The following is a 15,602-nucleotide window of genomic DNA, read 5'->3' as shown; positions in this document are numbered from 1 at the left end:
TATAAGAAAATTGTTTAGGTTTGACCCTAAAATTAGTGTTAGATTAATCTTAAATAGTAATAAAAACACTAGCGTAAAACATTGTATCGTTATAGAAATATTGGAAATTTATATTTTATTCTGATCGCCTAACGTCAATAAAAATTATTCTAATATTCTGTTTTATTTTTTTCTAAAGTTTTATGTAGTTGTTTTCTTGGATAAAATTTATCTAAAACAGGTATTATCATCTTCTTCTACTGGTTTATTTTCTCCTTTATGACAATAGTTTACAAAATTGCAAAAGAACGGCGTTATTCCATCTTTTCTTAAGTTTTCTTTCCTATAGACTGTTTTGATAAAGTTTTTCCAATAAAACTTAAAGTTACATGATTAAGGTGGTATGTAACGTGAGGAAGTAAAGTCCCTAAAGGCTAATAATTAATTGTAACGTTGTAAATACAGTATATAAGAATTATTTATTTTTACGAATACAATTTCGAATTTTTCTTCAACTGTTAACCTTTTAAAGATAGAGATCTCAATGAAAACATCTAAATCAATATTGAATTGCATACTTTTAGTTTTACTTAATCAAATTTATCTATACTGTTAAAGTGAAAACAAAAATAAGGTGATGTTATAGCAGGCTAAATAAAAACGTGTATATACTTTTAAACAAACGCTAGTATGTATACACAATGAAAGGCTTTTGACGCAATTGTAATAGAATTAATCGTTATATTATCGTTTTCTGTCGGCAAGATAAGCGATGGATGTCATGTATTGTAATATTATAATCTAACTTTTTCATAAAATAATAAATATGGTCAGTAAGGAGAATGACATTATTTGTATTTCATCAGATGATGATGAAGATGCAAGACAGGTTCGTATATCTTGTTATATTAAAATATATATAATTATGTCAGCTGTAAATTCTTAGCAATTATAATGTGATGTACCTATAGTTAATAAATTATGAACATGTCGAAAGACATTTAGAGTTCAAAATGTTATTGTTTCAGAATAAAACTGATGACACACAAGGGTCAGTTATCAAATTAGTAAAAGATAATCATAATTCCCATTCTAACTTCTTAATAACTACTATAAGAGTAGAAGCTTCCTTGTGTGATAATGAAGGAGTGAAAAGACGTAAAAGAAAAGCGTCTGAAATAGAAAATGTTGATAGTTCTTGTATTGACAAAAATTCTCAAGTATTTTTGTATAAACAAGAAGCTAATGTTAAAGCATGTAATGTGAAGGAGGAAGAAACAGAAAAAGGAAGAGAAGAAAATAAAATATTATTGAAACCGAAGTTGGTTGTAAAGGAGAAGAAAACTATTTCTTCTATGGAACAGGATATATTCTCTATGTTTATTAGTTTATGTTTACAGAAAGATCGTTCTGATGATATGAAGAAGATTGTTAATAAATTAAAAAGACGTTATGAACAGTTGGATCCTGTGTATGCTCATTCTGAAGCTTTCAATAATTTTTTAAATCAAAAGAGAAATGACATAATGGAGAGTAATTGTAAACTTTACATATATATAGCTGAAGTAATGAATGAAATGAAAAATTGCTGTAAAGGAAAGTCGACATTATTATCAAATAGAGATTATTTTTCTGATGTAAACAAAACAAATAGAGATTGTAAACTAAATAATTCCAATGCATCTACTGGAATGTGTTCAAATATGACACAAACTAGTAATAGTATAATTAATGATAATGAAATGATGTTGACTAATGCCAATAATGGAAAAGAACAAAAGAAAGAACTTGCTACAGAAAAGAAAATTAAAAAAATTTTAAATGCAATGAAAAAATGTGAAAAATATATAAAACGTTTTGAAGAATTAGAAGTAGATTTTGATGATGAAGAAAATAGTAATTATATAAAATTAGAAAAATATAAACATCGAATGGTGGAACTGTATAATAAGTACTGTGAATATACTGGAGAAAATGTTGATGCAGGACGGCAATACCTAAGACCAAAAGACTTCAGTACAACTAGTATTGTTATTGTAAATAATGCTATTACAAGTTTCATTAATTCTAAAATATTAGAAAGAAACAAATTGAAGAAAATTGGTGATTTTACAAGAGCACTAATTTTTCCAGACTACAATGATATTTTACAATGCGTGACAAGATGTAATGATAGGAATAATTTAGGTTTGAATAATAAAGAAGTGCGTGAGATTGGTAAGTTATTATAATTTTACTAGTAAGTTACTGTAACTTAAATAATTAAATTTAATCTTTATGTATTGTTAATTTTTATAGCAAAAAAGGCGTTCATCGATTTAGGTGAACATTTGCAAAGGTGTCGACGCAATGATTATTGGGATACATTTTCATTATTTCTTGAAAATAAAGAAGATGATCCTGCATTAAAGGATATGGAATTAGCTGAAAAATTAATGCAGAACAAGAGAATTGGTGAGAAGAAACTATCAGATATATTTGAGGAATATGTGAAGAAACAAGAAGAAATGAAAGATCAGATTACTCATTCTAAAAGATCAGAGAATGAAGAAGAAGACGATGATGATAATGATGAGGCTGATGATAATGGCATTAGTGACATTGATGTAAATCTGGATACAGATAACGATAAAAGTAGTTCATCAGAAGATGAGAATAGTACTGATAGAAGTGAAACATCTAAAAATAAAACAAATACAGAAGCCAAATCTAATACAGGAGAAGCTAACTCCGATATAGAAATGGAAGAAATATACCAACAAGAAATCAATGATAGATTAAAAGATCATAAGGATGACAATTTAAAATCAAGAAAAGTTAACGATTTTGTGAATACATCTAATTATAAAAATAATTTTAAATCAGAGTCGATAATACAAAATGACACAATATCAGCGCCTAATGTGACAAAGCATTTAAATATTACAACTAACATAGCATTCTCAACCACAACAGATAATAAAATTCTTATTGACAGAACAAAAGGTTAGTGATGAAAAAAAGTTAATCATTGAAGAATGAACAAAAACATGTAGATTTTATTACATATATATGTTGTAGAGGATGATCCTAATATAATAAGTGAAAATCCAATGGATGACAAGTCACTAGAGGATAAGGCAGAAGAAGCAGAAGAAGCAGAAGAAGCAGAAGAAAAGCCATTGTTACGAGTACGCTCTTTTGCTAAACCTCCGATTACGTGGAAAGATGGACAAGAGAAAGTAGGTGAATCTAATGAAAATGAAGATACATTAAAGACATTAACTGCTAAAAGTGTAATAGATCTTACACAAGATATTACACAAGAAAATTCGGTTCGTACTATTCAGGTAATTCCTATTGTAAAAGGTAACTGCAAGACATTTGTAATACCAACAGGTAAAAACATAATTAATGTAAAAAATATTACAAATAATTATGTAAAATTGAATACTAAAAATATGGATTCGCGTAATGTAACTAAATTAGTAAGCAGTCAGATCATATCTTCGCCACAAGCAATAGATAAAAATACCAAATTTACAAGTATAAATAATATATCATCGAATTTAGTTAATCAGGAAACAAATATTAATCAAATACAAAATTCACAAATGAAACAAAAAAGCACAAGTTCTGTGCTTCAGTCTAATCAAATGATAGTGTTACCCATGAAACAAAGGGAAAATACTTTGCAACGTCCAAAGACGTTTTCATCAACGTCACAATCTAAATGACTCATAGAAAAGTTAAAAGCAGTTCGTCGTGATCATTGTTATGCAAAACTAACAAATGAGAGATGACTAATAGACAGCCTAGAGTAAATAAACGTAATAACTTTTTTACAATTTGTAATTTAGCAACAATGTATTAGTATACCGATATATTACATTAAATAAATTTTTTACGAATATCAAAATATATTATTATTATTATTTATTTTTAGTCTGTGCCTTTCGGCTTTGGACGAACTTTCGGTTTACATTTCTTACATTTATTGTATTGCACTCCTTGTTATATTCTTATCTCTAACAGCTAAAATTAATGACTATAAACTATTGCAACTTATGACTACACATTATTGCCACTTTGGTCTTCTGCCTCCTTGCTGTGCTACCTTCTTGTCATTCCTCCCCCCGTCTGTATTGCCCTTGCCCTTCTCTTCTCTATTATTGCTTTTAATTCTGTTAGTCCTTCTCCATTCTCATTCAGTGTTTTTTCCATGTCTCAGGTCCTCTTCTTCCCTTCCACATAATCTGCCCCTTTTTTCTCCCTCCTCTTTCCAGTGTTCCTTCGCTTTACCCCATACCTCTGCTCCAAGAATATCAAAATATATATATACAAATTTTATATGTTAAATATTATAAATTTATCTGACCGCATTAAAATTATATGTTTCTATATTGTTTCTGATTTTATGTTATTAAATTATTCTCTTTTACTCATGAAAGATGTTATTTAGTATCACTTTTGTCAAAATAAATTCTTCATTCGTGAGTTCTTCCACGATATTAAAATGGTCAATATTTTCCCGAAGAAATATATAATGAACATCGTCTACTATTGTAATAAGTTGCTAGAATGAAAAGAATATAAGATTACAAATTTTTATTTAAAGCCAATATTTTTATTTAGAGCAGGAAAAAATTGTCATCTATTTATTTAGAATAACACGAGTACCTGAGTACACTCGATTGATTCATTAATAAGTCCTGGTGAATCACATTCCCCAATGGTTACAATAACTTTCAACCCTTGGATGTGTGTGTTATTTTTGGTATCAAGAGTGGTAAAGCTATATGTGTTGATTTCATCTCTAAAACATACATGTTACATATTACTATGAACTAAAGTAAATAGTCTATATAAGTATTTAGATATTTACTTTGTAAGTTTCAAAGGCGTAACAATATTCGTATCGAGCAGGGGATTCAAATTATAAACGCCTCCTATTAACACAATACCTTTTAGTAGATTTAAGTATCCGTTTTTCGTCATTTCATCCAACCATAATTTATCATACAAAATGCTGGATGCTAAATGTGCGCCAGCGCTATGACCAGAGAGCCAAACATTCCTATAAAAATTCATCCAATTTTATCATTATATTATAAATTAACAAAATTATCATGTAAGTATTATGTGCATCTTACCTACATTCGAGATTCAATGCATACTTTAATATATGTTTAATCGCTATTTGTATCTGAGATATTATATCCCCAAATTTGACTAAAATACAATATAAATTTTTTAAATTTTGTATCTAGAGAAAGATAGAAATGTGAAAGAAATATAGTTTACCATTAGGACATAAATCGTAGCCAATGGTTATTACTTTAATTCCTTTATTAACAAAGACAGGAACTGTAAATGCAGCAAAATCTTTGCTACCTTCTTGCCAATAACCACCGTGAATGAATATAAATATGGGGGAATCTGGAAGAAAGATGTATTGTTCGAGATACCTTAATGGAAGTAAGCTAAAGTGAAATATTTAAAATTATTTACATTACAAAAAACTGAAACAAACTGAAAATTTAAAACCTTTAATATGCGTACATGCGTAACAAGAATACATACCTTTGGGTAAGTCAGCTCCATAGATATCATATTTAGTTCGTTCTGTTGTTCCATATGGGATATTTAATTCGCATTTAAAATTTTTACGAGCATCATCGGTAACTATAATGATACAAATAAATTATTGTTTACTTTAATTCGATTTCATGTTAATTTCAACTTACCCTTTTTAGCAAATTTATAATAATTTGATAATATTTGCATTTGATCGAACCTCTTACTCCATTTGCTAGGAGTATAGAGTACCTCCTGTTTCTAAAACCAAACAAATGCAATTCTGAATAAATAATAATGAGAATTCATTAACACCATAAGGAATCGATTAGTAGTTACCGAAATAGGCATCTTTAATCCATATATTCACGTATACGTCCCAACTTCAAACAAGAAAAATTTAGTTGTAATGATAACTATGTTCTTATTGGAGACACTCTCTTTAATATCACGTCTTCGAATTTTTGATAAAATTCACGATATCGTTAAACAGATAATGAGTTTTAACTAAAAGGATGCGATTTATCAGTTTATTTCAACAGTTGCGATATAATTCACTGAATGTTCCGTCATTTAATAAAAATTACTTGTACATTCTCTGAAATTCTGGTATTAAATATCGTGACTCCCTTGATTGTAGATTGCGCTACTGTTACATGAGCATGACTATAGAACTTACATCAGATTGCAATACACAATTACTTCTTATCGATACATGTACTTTCACTTCTAGGAATTGGATGATACGATTTGTACAGTGAAAACAAAATTTAAGTCGATTATTCATTAAAACTTATAGAATTTTAGATGACTTAGATAATAATCTTACAATTAAGCTTTCTGTCAATGATTGAAGGATTCTGGTCATTTACATAATTATTCATGATAGTAACACTCATGCAACATAGAGTAAGCATTCGGAATGTTACATATTTAAGTGACTGATTATCCTATTTACGTTCAAGTTTATCTCAATTTATACCATAGTTTAATTTACATGAACACATTTTAATTTTATTATAAGTTTACAATATAATTATAAATAAATAAATACAAATATTTTTAATTAATTAATTAAACATATTGGAAAAATTTGACTTTTTATGTAATATTTCCTGGTATAAATATTTCTAAAAAGAAATCTCACCAATTGTATTTCAAGTAAAACAATCATTAAATATGCGTAAGTATATATGTAAATTTGAATTTTTCGTGGAACGATATTAATTCATTAAGTAAGGAAACATAAACAATGTGATCAATATCAGACGCTATATGTCTCCTTCGTTATAGCTCAATCGTATACAGCATGAGTTGAGACGATTTTTTTTTCTCGGGTGCAAGAAAATTTTAGAATAACTCGACAATCCTGTATCTCAGTTAAAGCAAAAGTGAATAAGTCGAAAAATTAGGTTTGGCAAAGGAGGGCGTAAAATGGGTTGAAATATAGTAAATATGTATACTATATATATACATACGTTCAAAATACATATTTTGCACATACATACATATCCTATAGCACGATCGCGACGAAAGTAACAAGAATAGAGTATGAGGGTCGAAGATATTGAAAACCAGAAAAACCGGTCCCTTCATTTTGGCCCCACTCTTCTGTAACGCGCGCCATTCTCCACGGAGAAGTCACAGGTAGGTTTGCAGCAGCTGATGTATCGAGTATCGTGCCACGTCAACGCCTACCCACAGACCGCAGGTAAGAGAAACCTTTTTCAGTCAAAAATCCGTCGGTTCAACGGATATTTCGTTCGAGAGAGCTGAGTAATGCACAATAAAATGCAAGCAGCGGTATAATCCAGGCCAGTGACGAACGATCATCGAACCTTCATGCATTCTTAAATCACTATTTGATCCATCTATCTTCACGATTCCCATTTGCAATGAAATCATTTCCTCGAACAAAAGATGTCATCTATAAAGTTAGGTTTAATTTGAAACTATTTGAAGAAGTAATATTTGGTATATTTTTACTGAATCATTAATAATAAGGGAAAAGATTAGATTAGTAATTCGATACTTGAACGGCATAAAAGCAGAATTCTGTCAATTTAAAGATTCCTTGTGAAGGAACGTCTTTGCACTTGCCTTGATAGTCCTCGGTTTACACTGTCTTGCAACCGGTTTTCGTGTGCATACTGGGTTAATTTATTTGACCTACCGACTACGCTCGCTTCCAATTAGTTTCCAGGGCATTAAGTAGGTATCCTTTTATACCGTGTTGCCTTCGTTGGAATTCAGGATCGGTCCGTGACTATTAATAGCAACGATTCCGGCATTTGTTCGCGAACTAGATATCATAATATATTCCTTCAAGTCATTCCGAATTGAGTAGGTATGACACGTATTGCTGAAAATCGTACTGACTATAGACGTTTCCACGCGTATCTGCATTCTATCGCCGACCCTTCTCTTAAGCTTTTCGAATAACTAAGGTTTACCTGCTTAACAGTTAATCAGTAAGAGAAAGTACAGTTAAACTACGATTTGTATTGTTAGAAGAGACCGAAAATGAATGGTTAAGGTTAAGACAAGGAAATGAACTTTCTCGATAAAAATGTTTTGTCTCGCAATTTGAATATCCAAGGCATTTCTTAATTCAATTCATGATCAACTATGAAACAAAATACTTGTTTTATCTTATCTAACTGCTTTCAGCTTAAGATGACATGAATAATCCTGTAAAGATAGATATATGATAAATGTATTTCTTGTAAGAAGATAAGTCAGTGTTTTAATTTTGAAAAAAAAAAAAAAAAAAAATATATATATATATATATATATTTATTTATTTATTTATTTATTTATTTATTTATTTATTTATTTATTTATTTATTTATTTATTTATTTATTTATTTATTTATTTATTTATTTATTTATTTATTACATTGTTTGTGAGGTATAAAAAAAAAGAAATGCATTATCGGATTATAAAAAGAAAAATTAATTGTTTAGTGCAGTTGACCTAAAATTATATTGATTCTACATTTAAGGGACGAAATATGTTTTAGGAAAAAAAGAAATTTCGATCCTGCCAGGATTCGAACCTGGAATCTTCTGATCCGTAGTCAGACGCGTTATCCGTTGCGCCACAGGACCGACCTTGGTTTTAATTCTTATGTACTTGTACAAATATAGTATTTATATTATATATTAAAATTGTATTTATGTTTGTATGATTTTGCCTAAATAAAATAAATCCCATAATACTTTGACAGTAAAGAGTGTAATTGTGATTGTAATGCTTGACTAGTAGTGTCTGCAAGATAGTATAACCTAATATAACAATATATAACAATCTGTTTGCCATTAAGGGACGTAAGTATTTATTAATATGTATTAATATTTATTAATGTTCTGAATTTAGAGTTATTCTTCTAAGAATGCCAATGACGATTCAGATCACTCCGTGACAATCAAATAGAGGTACAGTTACGTTACTGGAGACTCACCGTCAGCTGCAGATAAGGATATGATATAGCAAAATCAATTTATAGAAAGAGTTCACTGGAATGCAATGTCAGAGAATCTTTTTATCGATAAAGCGTAACTGAAATAGATAATGACATTTAAACATAATACTAGCATTACAAATATTCGTGATAAAAAGAATATAAGGTTGTGATTGACTACCTCTATTAATGTATGTGAACAGATCATGTATACTCTCCAATTTGTATAATTGATACATAATTTACTATAAAGGCGATTTAATTTGTCTAATTATCAGCGTCTGCTGATTTCAGATTAAATAGTAATTAATTTGCATATCGATTTGAGATTAAAATAGCTTCTATCTATTTATTCAATTTAAATAATCCGTGGAGTAATAGAGGTCAATAAAAATTATTTGTTAGGGATAATTACTATTCATTACAGGGTATCATTCTAGAACGGTGCAAAACTTCAGATAGAAAGTGATATGTTAAGTCTGGTATTTGTAATACAAAACATATAATACATATAATGTAAGTTATTCCGATTACCTCTTTCCAACATTTTTTGATAATCCTGTTGAATTAAACTCCTTGTATATTTTGCTTTAATAAAATTCAAGCATATGATTTTATTACAAAATATTTAAAAATTGAGCTATATAAAAACAGTAGTACTAAAATAACTAAAGACCATGGAGTTAACAATATGAGATGGAAACCAAGGTAAATGACACTATTACCAATAAAGAAGTAAACTACAATTATCAATTTTCGACTGGTTGTTCTATTTAAGCAGGGTATATTCCTTCAAAACTTTCTTCACAAGCCTTCAATTGAAGAGATAGCATCTAAACTTTTGATTAAATAATCGAAATTTACTAAACGAAAGAAACTATGTTTACTGTAAGCGTAAATGTTTATAGTAACGCTCTAAACAAATATTTCATGGCTATTATCCTTAAATTTAAATAAGATCTTACAGGAGAGTGGCGTGGGTTGCTTTTTCGATTACGCATGCGTATATACGTCTGGAGGTTTTGCTGGAACGTTGGAACCGATGTTAGCCGAGCACAATCGAACCTATACGAACGACGGGCCTAAGTTTCCTGTGATCCGGGCCGACGCGGCGGTTAAAAGAGACGAAAAGTGGGGTTAGGTTATAGTAAAGGGACAAGAGTGTGAAAGAGAACCTAAGAGAGACAGAGACAGAAAGAGAGACGAGTTCTCTCGCGTCCGTAAGTGGGGATAGAATCTTGGTGTGCAGCAGAAGTAAACGTATAGTATAGCGTCCCCAACCAGGCTGTGTATAATCTGCAAGAGAGACAGAGATAAGACGTTATACGGTATACGCAAGAGAGAAGAAGCGAATCAACGAAGAAGAAGATAGACAGAGAGAAGAGCAAAAGGGAGCAGCTTACGGAACGGCATGTCCTCGCGTGCTCGTGTCGTAGAGCGTTTCTGAACGCAGCCATTACGACACGACCGCTCTCGGTGACGCTTTGCTGCGGTAGAGCCGTGCTCACGCGCGCAGTGGTCACGGAACGATCGGAACGGAACACACGTGTTTTCGGAAATTCGAACGAGATTTCGGTAAACGAAATATATTCAGTGATAGATATATTGGTAACGAATAGAAATACAACGATTATCGTGATAAACGAATTTTTTGAAAGCTGTTTGTTTTTGTGCGTGTGCAGGGAGGCCCAGGGACGCTTCTTGACGCCTCTTGACGCGCGGCGTCACGTCGCGCGGGTCATCAACAACCCGAGTGTCCGGTTTGATTGGTAAATAGTAAAGTAAAACTCGCGATTGGAATAAGTCGCTCGATTTCTCTCTTGTAGTACCTGTTCGAAGGAAAATAATCAACCATGTTTGACGTATTTGGTTCAGTAAAGGGACTGCTCAAGCTAGACAACGTTTGCATCGATAATAATGTCTTCCGGCTGCACTACAAAGCTACGGTGATCATATTAATTGCTTTTTCGTTATTGGTCACATCCAGGCAATATATCGGAGACCCTATAGACTGTATCGTGGACGAAATACCACTTCACGTGATGGACACCTACTGTTGGATCTACTCAACGTTTACGATCCCTGATCGAACTGGCGTAGTCGGCAAAGACATAGTGCAACCAGGTGTTGCGTCCCACGTCGATGGCGAGGACGAGATCAAGTACCACAAATATTATCAGTGGGTGTGCTTCACGCTGTTTTTCCAGGCGATATTGTTTTATGTGCCACGTTACCTGTGGAAGACTTGGGAAGGCGGTAGAATCAAGATGCTAGTTCTAGACCTAAATTGCCCAGTAATGAGCGACGAATGCAAATCGGAAAGAAGGAAATTACTAGTCGACTATTTCGCTTCGAATTTGCACACTCAGAATTTTTACGCATTCCGTTTCTTCCTCTGCGAAGTGCTAAATTTCGTTAACGTAGTCGGCCAGATCTACTTCATGGACTTCTTCTTGGATGGCGAGTTCACCACCTATGGCTCGGACGTGGTGAAATTTACAGAAATGGAACCTGAAGAGAGGATCGACCCGATGTCACGGGTATTCCCGAAGGTGACCAAATGTACCTTCCACAAATATGGTGCGTCCGGTACGGTGCAGAAATTCGATGGTCTCTGCGTGTTACCGTTAAACATCGTCAACGAGAAGATATACGTGTTCCTCTGGTTCTGGTTCATCATCCTGTCGGTGTTGAGCGGTTTGACCCTGGCGTACCGTGCCGCGGTAGTAGCCGGGCCGAAACTTCGCTTAGTGCTGTTGCGTGCCCGATCGCGCCTCTCCAAGCCGGAGCATATCGGAACCATCGCTGAGAAGTGCCAGATCGGTGACTGGTTCGTTCTTTATCAGCTTGGCAAGAACATAGACCCGGTGGTGTACCAGCAGCTCGTCGTCGATCTTGCCACGAAACTACAGGGCAAAGAATCCGTCTAGTTTCTTACATACATTCTTAGAATTCCTCTTTTTTCTTTTCTTTTCCCCCGCTTCTTCGTTTTCACTATTCGATTCATCAACAGATCCGATTAGTCGAGTCGAATCAAGTTGTAATTTACCGTATTTTTATTAATGTAGTTATTCGAAGATCGAAAGCCATTTTGAATTACGTTTATTTTTCGTATCTGTAACATATATAGAACGTATACGTGCATTCCAACAATTTTGGACAAATTTTTCGTAGTTCATTTGGCATACGTGTAAAGTGAGTTGCCTTACCGATCGTTACATGATAATTCTCGATCGGAAGTGCAAGTTTTGCGTAACACAACATATCAAGCGAAGCAAATGAAGAAATTAATCATTCTTCTTTTCTGTCTCTCTCTCTCTCTCCTCTTTCTCTATCTCTCCCTTTTTTTTAGTTAAACAGTTAAACAATACATCCATTTCTATCTACACTACAGTATACGCGAGACTATCGATAGTTTATGTCGATAGCTAGCGACCATAGATACATGTTCGGTCCTACTCATAACCTCGTCACGTAATTGCCTTGAATCCTTTGACTTCGATATCATCCATAGATCATTGCTTTTTCTTTTAGTATCTTTTTTAATACTACACATTTTTGTAACTAAATCCAATTTACGATCTAATGTACACAGTGTCAAAAATTGCGCCATGCTGTTCCGTGATACCGTTATCGATATTAAGAAACAATAAGACGAATACCTTATATTTGCTTTCATTTTTCTAACGTCATCGTTTTTATTCGCGAAAATAATGTTTCCCATCTGCTCGGTCGATATCGCTCGATAAATCTGCAAGCATCGGTAGCACAAATATAACGAGGATGTATATGTGTGTGTATATATATTATACATATCGTACACACACACGCGCATATATAACTATATACCTATGCACATGCGAGATAGAGGGAGAAAGAGCTTAGAAGTATTAAATTGCTCCGAGACATGGAGGTTTTGTAGAGAGAAACTTCGATTGTGTGATATAAAATGGGAGACGACACGACGTTTTCATTTCTCTTGCCATTCTCCTTTTCTCGGCATTTTTCTTCCATTTCATCTCTTTTTGTCTTCTTTTTTTTCTTTTAGAACAAGCGCCTTTGCTTTTTTTTTATTTGCTTCGAATGGATGCGTCCTTCCATTATTCTTTGCTATTTTCTTTTTTTCTCTTATTGTTGGATGAAACAATGTACGAGAGAAGGAGAAATCAAAAAGTCTGGTTGTGCAGGTTTGTTGCGAGGATTAAATGGTCCCTCGACCCCACTCCTCGTTCGAGAATCGAACGACGCGTCGCTTCGTCTTCCTAGAAATGTAATTTTTCTGCTTACCATATTATTATTTTCTCATATTGTAGGCGTACATCTTGTACATTGTAGAATATCTTATAAAATAGAGAATATATATAAATTTATATTATATATATATAGAAAGAGGGAGTCCGAAATAAATGAGAAGAGGAGGAAGAGAGGGAAAGAGCACGCACGAGAGAGAGAAGAGTGAATGAGATCGAGTGAGAGGGAGAAGGGCAGCCATGCAGACAGATAGTTTAGAAAGAAAAAATGCTGTAACGAAAAATTTTCTTTGAACGTTTATTTTCGCTTGCTTTTTCTCTATTAATACTTTTAACTCATCATTGCGATAATTAGAATGTTATATACATTTATATATATATTTTACTATACATGGAGGGACCAAAAGAAAGAAAAGAAAGAGCGTCAAAAAAAGTCTAGAGACTTTCATCGATGAACATACGTAGATTTCTTTTTCTCCATCCTTTCTTAGTGTTACTTTTGCTCGTCCATCATTCCCGTTTTTCCTATTTGAAACGTTTGAAACTATTACTTTAAAATTGTTGTTATTGTCGGAATTATTGTAATACCGTCCTTTATATGCGACCTAAGTGAAATTCTAAAGAAAAAAAAGGAATAGACGCGAGAAAAAGACTATTTTAAGAAGAAATAAAAGACAATAAAGATAATGTACGTTTAGCTGGTAAGAATTTAAAGGGGAAGAAATGGAAAACGTGCGCACGAGCTTGAGAGCTCAGATAATCGTTTTTCGCATACCAATTCTCGTTGTCAAATGTAGTAATATGTAATTCTTCTTGAGAGATCCATGCTCAAAGTAAGACTGCCAAGTAATCGAAACACTCCACATCATCGTGATTCTTGTATTTTGTATCTATCATATTTAGGATTGTACACGTGAATAGAATTTAGAACTTTCTCTCATTACACTTATTATATACATACATATATATATATGTATATATATTATACATATAAATATGTTATATATATACTTCTCTCTTGCTTTTCATGCCAGTGTTCCCTTTCCGATGTCGATTAATTTCGTTCACATAATATCTCCCCAGAGGTGTTTGTTCCTTTTCTTTATAAACCGTCAGTTCACTTCCGTTTATTTTTTTTATATTGATAATTTTAATAATCGTAGTCGTTATCTTCTCACGCACACATATACACAGACATACATTTAATTTTCTGATTCAAAGAAGTTGAGAGTAAGAAAAAAGTTCTGCAATTTACTTCTTTTCTTGTCGAAATACATTACATCGTTTATGATAACTCACTGGAAGTTGAAGAATCAAAAGACGCTGAGAAGCTATGTTTTAGTTCCAGTGCCTTTGGACGCCGAGTATTCAATCAAACTTCCTCGAGGAACGAAGAGTACTCCAATGGCTGTAACTAATTAACATGTTCCTTTCTACATAGCTTATTAGTCATCGATGATAATTAATAAATTAAAGCTATTAAACGCACAACAAAATTGCTTAATAAGAACGTACAAACTATTAATATGTGTTAGCGTATCAGTAAAATCTCTATTTTCCTCTAATTGATATTACTCTAACGCACAATAAATGCTTGCCCTTCAATTTTCATGTGGAAAAACAACTTTGCCTTTTAAGCTTACGTGGCACGGAACGTGTTAAATATGATAAGTCTACGAGAGTAGTAGAGATTAACGCTGAAATTATTATTATAAAATAATCGGGAGGAAGAAAGAAAAGTGCCTATTTCATACGCATATGGTGTAATGAGTGATGGAATCGCGTTCGTAGATAGTAATAGTGTCGGTGCATTGTTCTATTCTAATGAATGTCCATGCTGCTTAGTGCAGGAACGTAATATGTATATCTATAATCATACATGTACGTTGTATGCACGTGCTTCCTCGTGCCTGTAGAAGCGATAAGATATAAGAAACAATTATTATATATGAAGAAAAATATATATTATATATATATATATATATATAGAATTATAAAGATCCCAGCTAGTTGAGACTTGCTGGAAGAACGAGTGATAATTGATTAGTAATGACAATTGATATGTTATTTTTTCCCTATTATTAATATCCTGTTCTTTACTCGTTGATAATGATAGTTACTACTTACTATAGTAAGAGGAAAAATGTATGTTTCCGCTGTTGCGACAAAAAGATGTGTTTTTATAAAATTTTCTATTACAGGAACAGCGCACACTTTGTGAATTATCTTTCTTTTGACATATATATGCGTTTTCATCATGTTTCTTCGAGGATCGACAATGTACTGCCAAAATAATCCTATATTTTCGTAAAAATGTTCTATGGGATTAAACAAATAAATCGTCAGCGAGTAA

The 15,602-nt window shown here is 32.4% G+C and overlaps 3 protein-coding genes and 1 non-coding gene across 9 annotated transcripts; 2 read left to right on the top strand and 2 right to left on the bottom strand.

Moving 5' to 3' along the window:
- The first annotated feature begins 37 nt into the window (after positions 1-37).
- On the top strand, positions 38-3,879 carry LOC122571207 (protein PFC0760c-like). 2 transcript variants are annotated; one of them, XM_043734656.1, is made up of 5 exons: positions 38-220; positions 745-868; positions 1,008-2,196; positions 2,278-2,964; positions 3,040-3,879. In XM_043734656.1, exons 2-5 carry the CDS (start codon positions 806-808, stop codon positions 3,693-3,695), a joined length of 2,595 nt encoding a protein of 864 aa, XP_043590591.1. In that variant the 5' UTR covers positions 38-220; positions 745-805; the 3' UTR covers positions 3,696-3,879. The 2 variants fall into 2 exon arrangements, with proteins under 2 accessions (XP_043590591.1, XP_043590590.1); XM_043734655.1 differs by lacking the exon at positions 38-220 and having other exon boundaries at positions 231-868.
- Positions 3,878-6,426, bottom strand: LOC122571209 (kynurenine formamidase). Of its 3 annotated transcripts, none has more exons than XM_043734662.1 (9): positions 5,875-6,425; positions 5,706-5,818; positions 5,542-5,643; positions 5,263-5,397; positions 5,112-5,190; positions 4,844-5,035; positions 4,639-4,774; positions 4,401-4,534; positions 3,878-4,269 (listed from the first exon to the last, which is right to left on the bottom strand). In XM_043734662.1, the coding sequence occupies exons 2-9, from the start codon at positions 5,743-5,745 to the stop codon at positions 4,257-4,259; spliced, it is 831 nt and encodes a 276-aa protein (XP_043590597.1). In that variant the 5' UTR covers positions 5,746-5,818; positions 5,875-6,425; the 3' UTR covers positions 3,878-4,256. The 3 variants fall into 3 exon arrangements, with proteins under 3 accessions (XP_043590597.1, XP_043590595.1, XP_043590596.1); XM_043734660.1 differs by having other exon boundaries at positions 5,706-5,796; positions 5,875-6,418; XM_043734661.1 differs by lacking the exon at positions 4,401-4,534 and having other exon boundaries at positions 5,706-5,796; positions 5,875-6,426.
- A 2,147-nt stretch (positions 6,427-8,573) lies between these two features.
- On the bottom strand, positions 8,574-8,646 carry Trnar-acg. The gene has a single exon. It is a non-coding gene; the product is annotated as a tRNA-Arg (tRNA).
- Positions 8,647-10,100: 1,454 nt separating this feature from the next.
- Positions 10,101-15,602, top strand: LOC122571208 (innexin inx2). 3 transcript variants are annotated; one of them, XM_043734659.1, is made up of 2 exons: positions 10,101-10,574; positions 10,658-15,602. In XM_043734659.1, the coding sequence occupies exon 2, from the start codon at positions 10,853-10,855 to the stop codon at positions 11,927-11,929; it is 1,077 nt and encodes a 358-aa protein (XP_043590594.1). In that variant the 5' UTR covers positions 10,101-10,574; positions 10,658-10,852; the 3' UTR covers positions 11,930-15,602. The 3 variants fall into 3 exon arrangements, with proteins under 3 accessions (XP_043590594.1, XP_043590593.1, XP_043590592.1); XM_043734658.1 differs by having other exon boundaries at positions 10,101-10,607; positions 10,682-15,602; XM_043734657.1 differs by having other exon boundaries at positions 10,102-10,574; positions 10,682-15,602.

This window comes from Bombus pyrosoma, linkage group LG9 (assembly GCF_014825855.1).
Source record: "Bombus pyrosoma isolate SC7728 linkage group LG9, ASM1482585v1, whole genome shotgun sequence".
NCBI lineage: Eukaryota > Metazoa > Arthropoda > Insecta > Hymenoptera > Apidae > Bombus > Bombus pyrosoma.
The sequence above is the reverse complement of the archived record's forward strand: the minus strand, read 5'-3'. Positions and strand labels throughout refer to the sequence as shown.

Coding starts and splice junctions, on each gene's coding strand:
- LOC122571207 (XM_043734656.1), top strand. CDS start 806: ATGGTCAGTAAGGAGAATGACATTATTTGTATTTCATCAGATGATGAT. Junction 2,197..2,277: donor TAAAGAAGTGCGTGAGATTG/GTAAGTTATTAT, acceptor TAATTTTTATAG/CAAAAAAGGCGTTCATCGAT. Junction 2,965..3,039: donor TCTTATTGACAGAACAAAAG/GTTAGTGATGAA, acceptor TATATGTTGTAG/AGGATGATCCTAATATAATA.
- LOC122571209 (XM_043734660.1), bottom strand. Junction 5,398..5,541: donor TGGAGCTGACTTACCCAAAG/GTATGTATTCTT, acceptor TCTTTCTTCCAG/ATTCCCCCATATTTATATTC. Junction 4,775..4,843: donor ACGCCTTTGAAACTTACAAA/GTAAATATCTAA, acceptor TGTATGTTTTAG/AGATGAAATCAACACATATA.
- LOC122571208 (XM_043734659.1), top strand. CDS start 10,853: ATGTTTGACGTATTTGGTTCAGTAAAGGGACTGCTCAAGCTAGACAAC.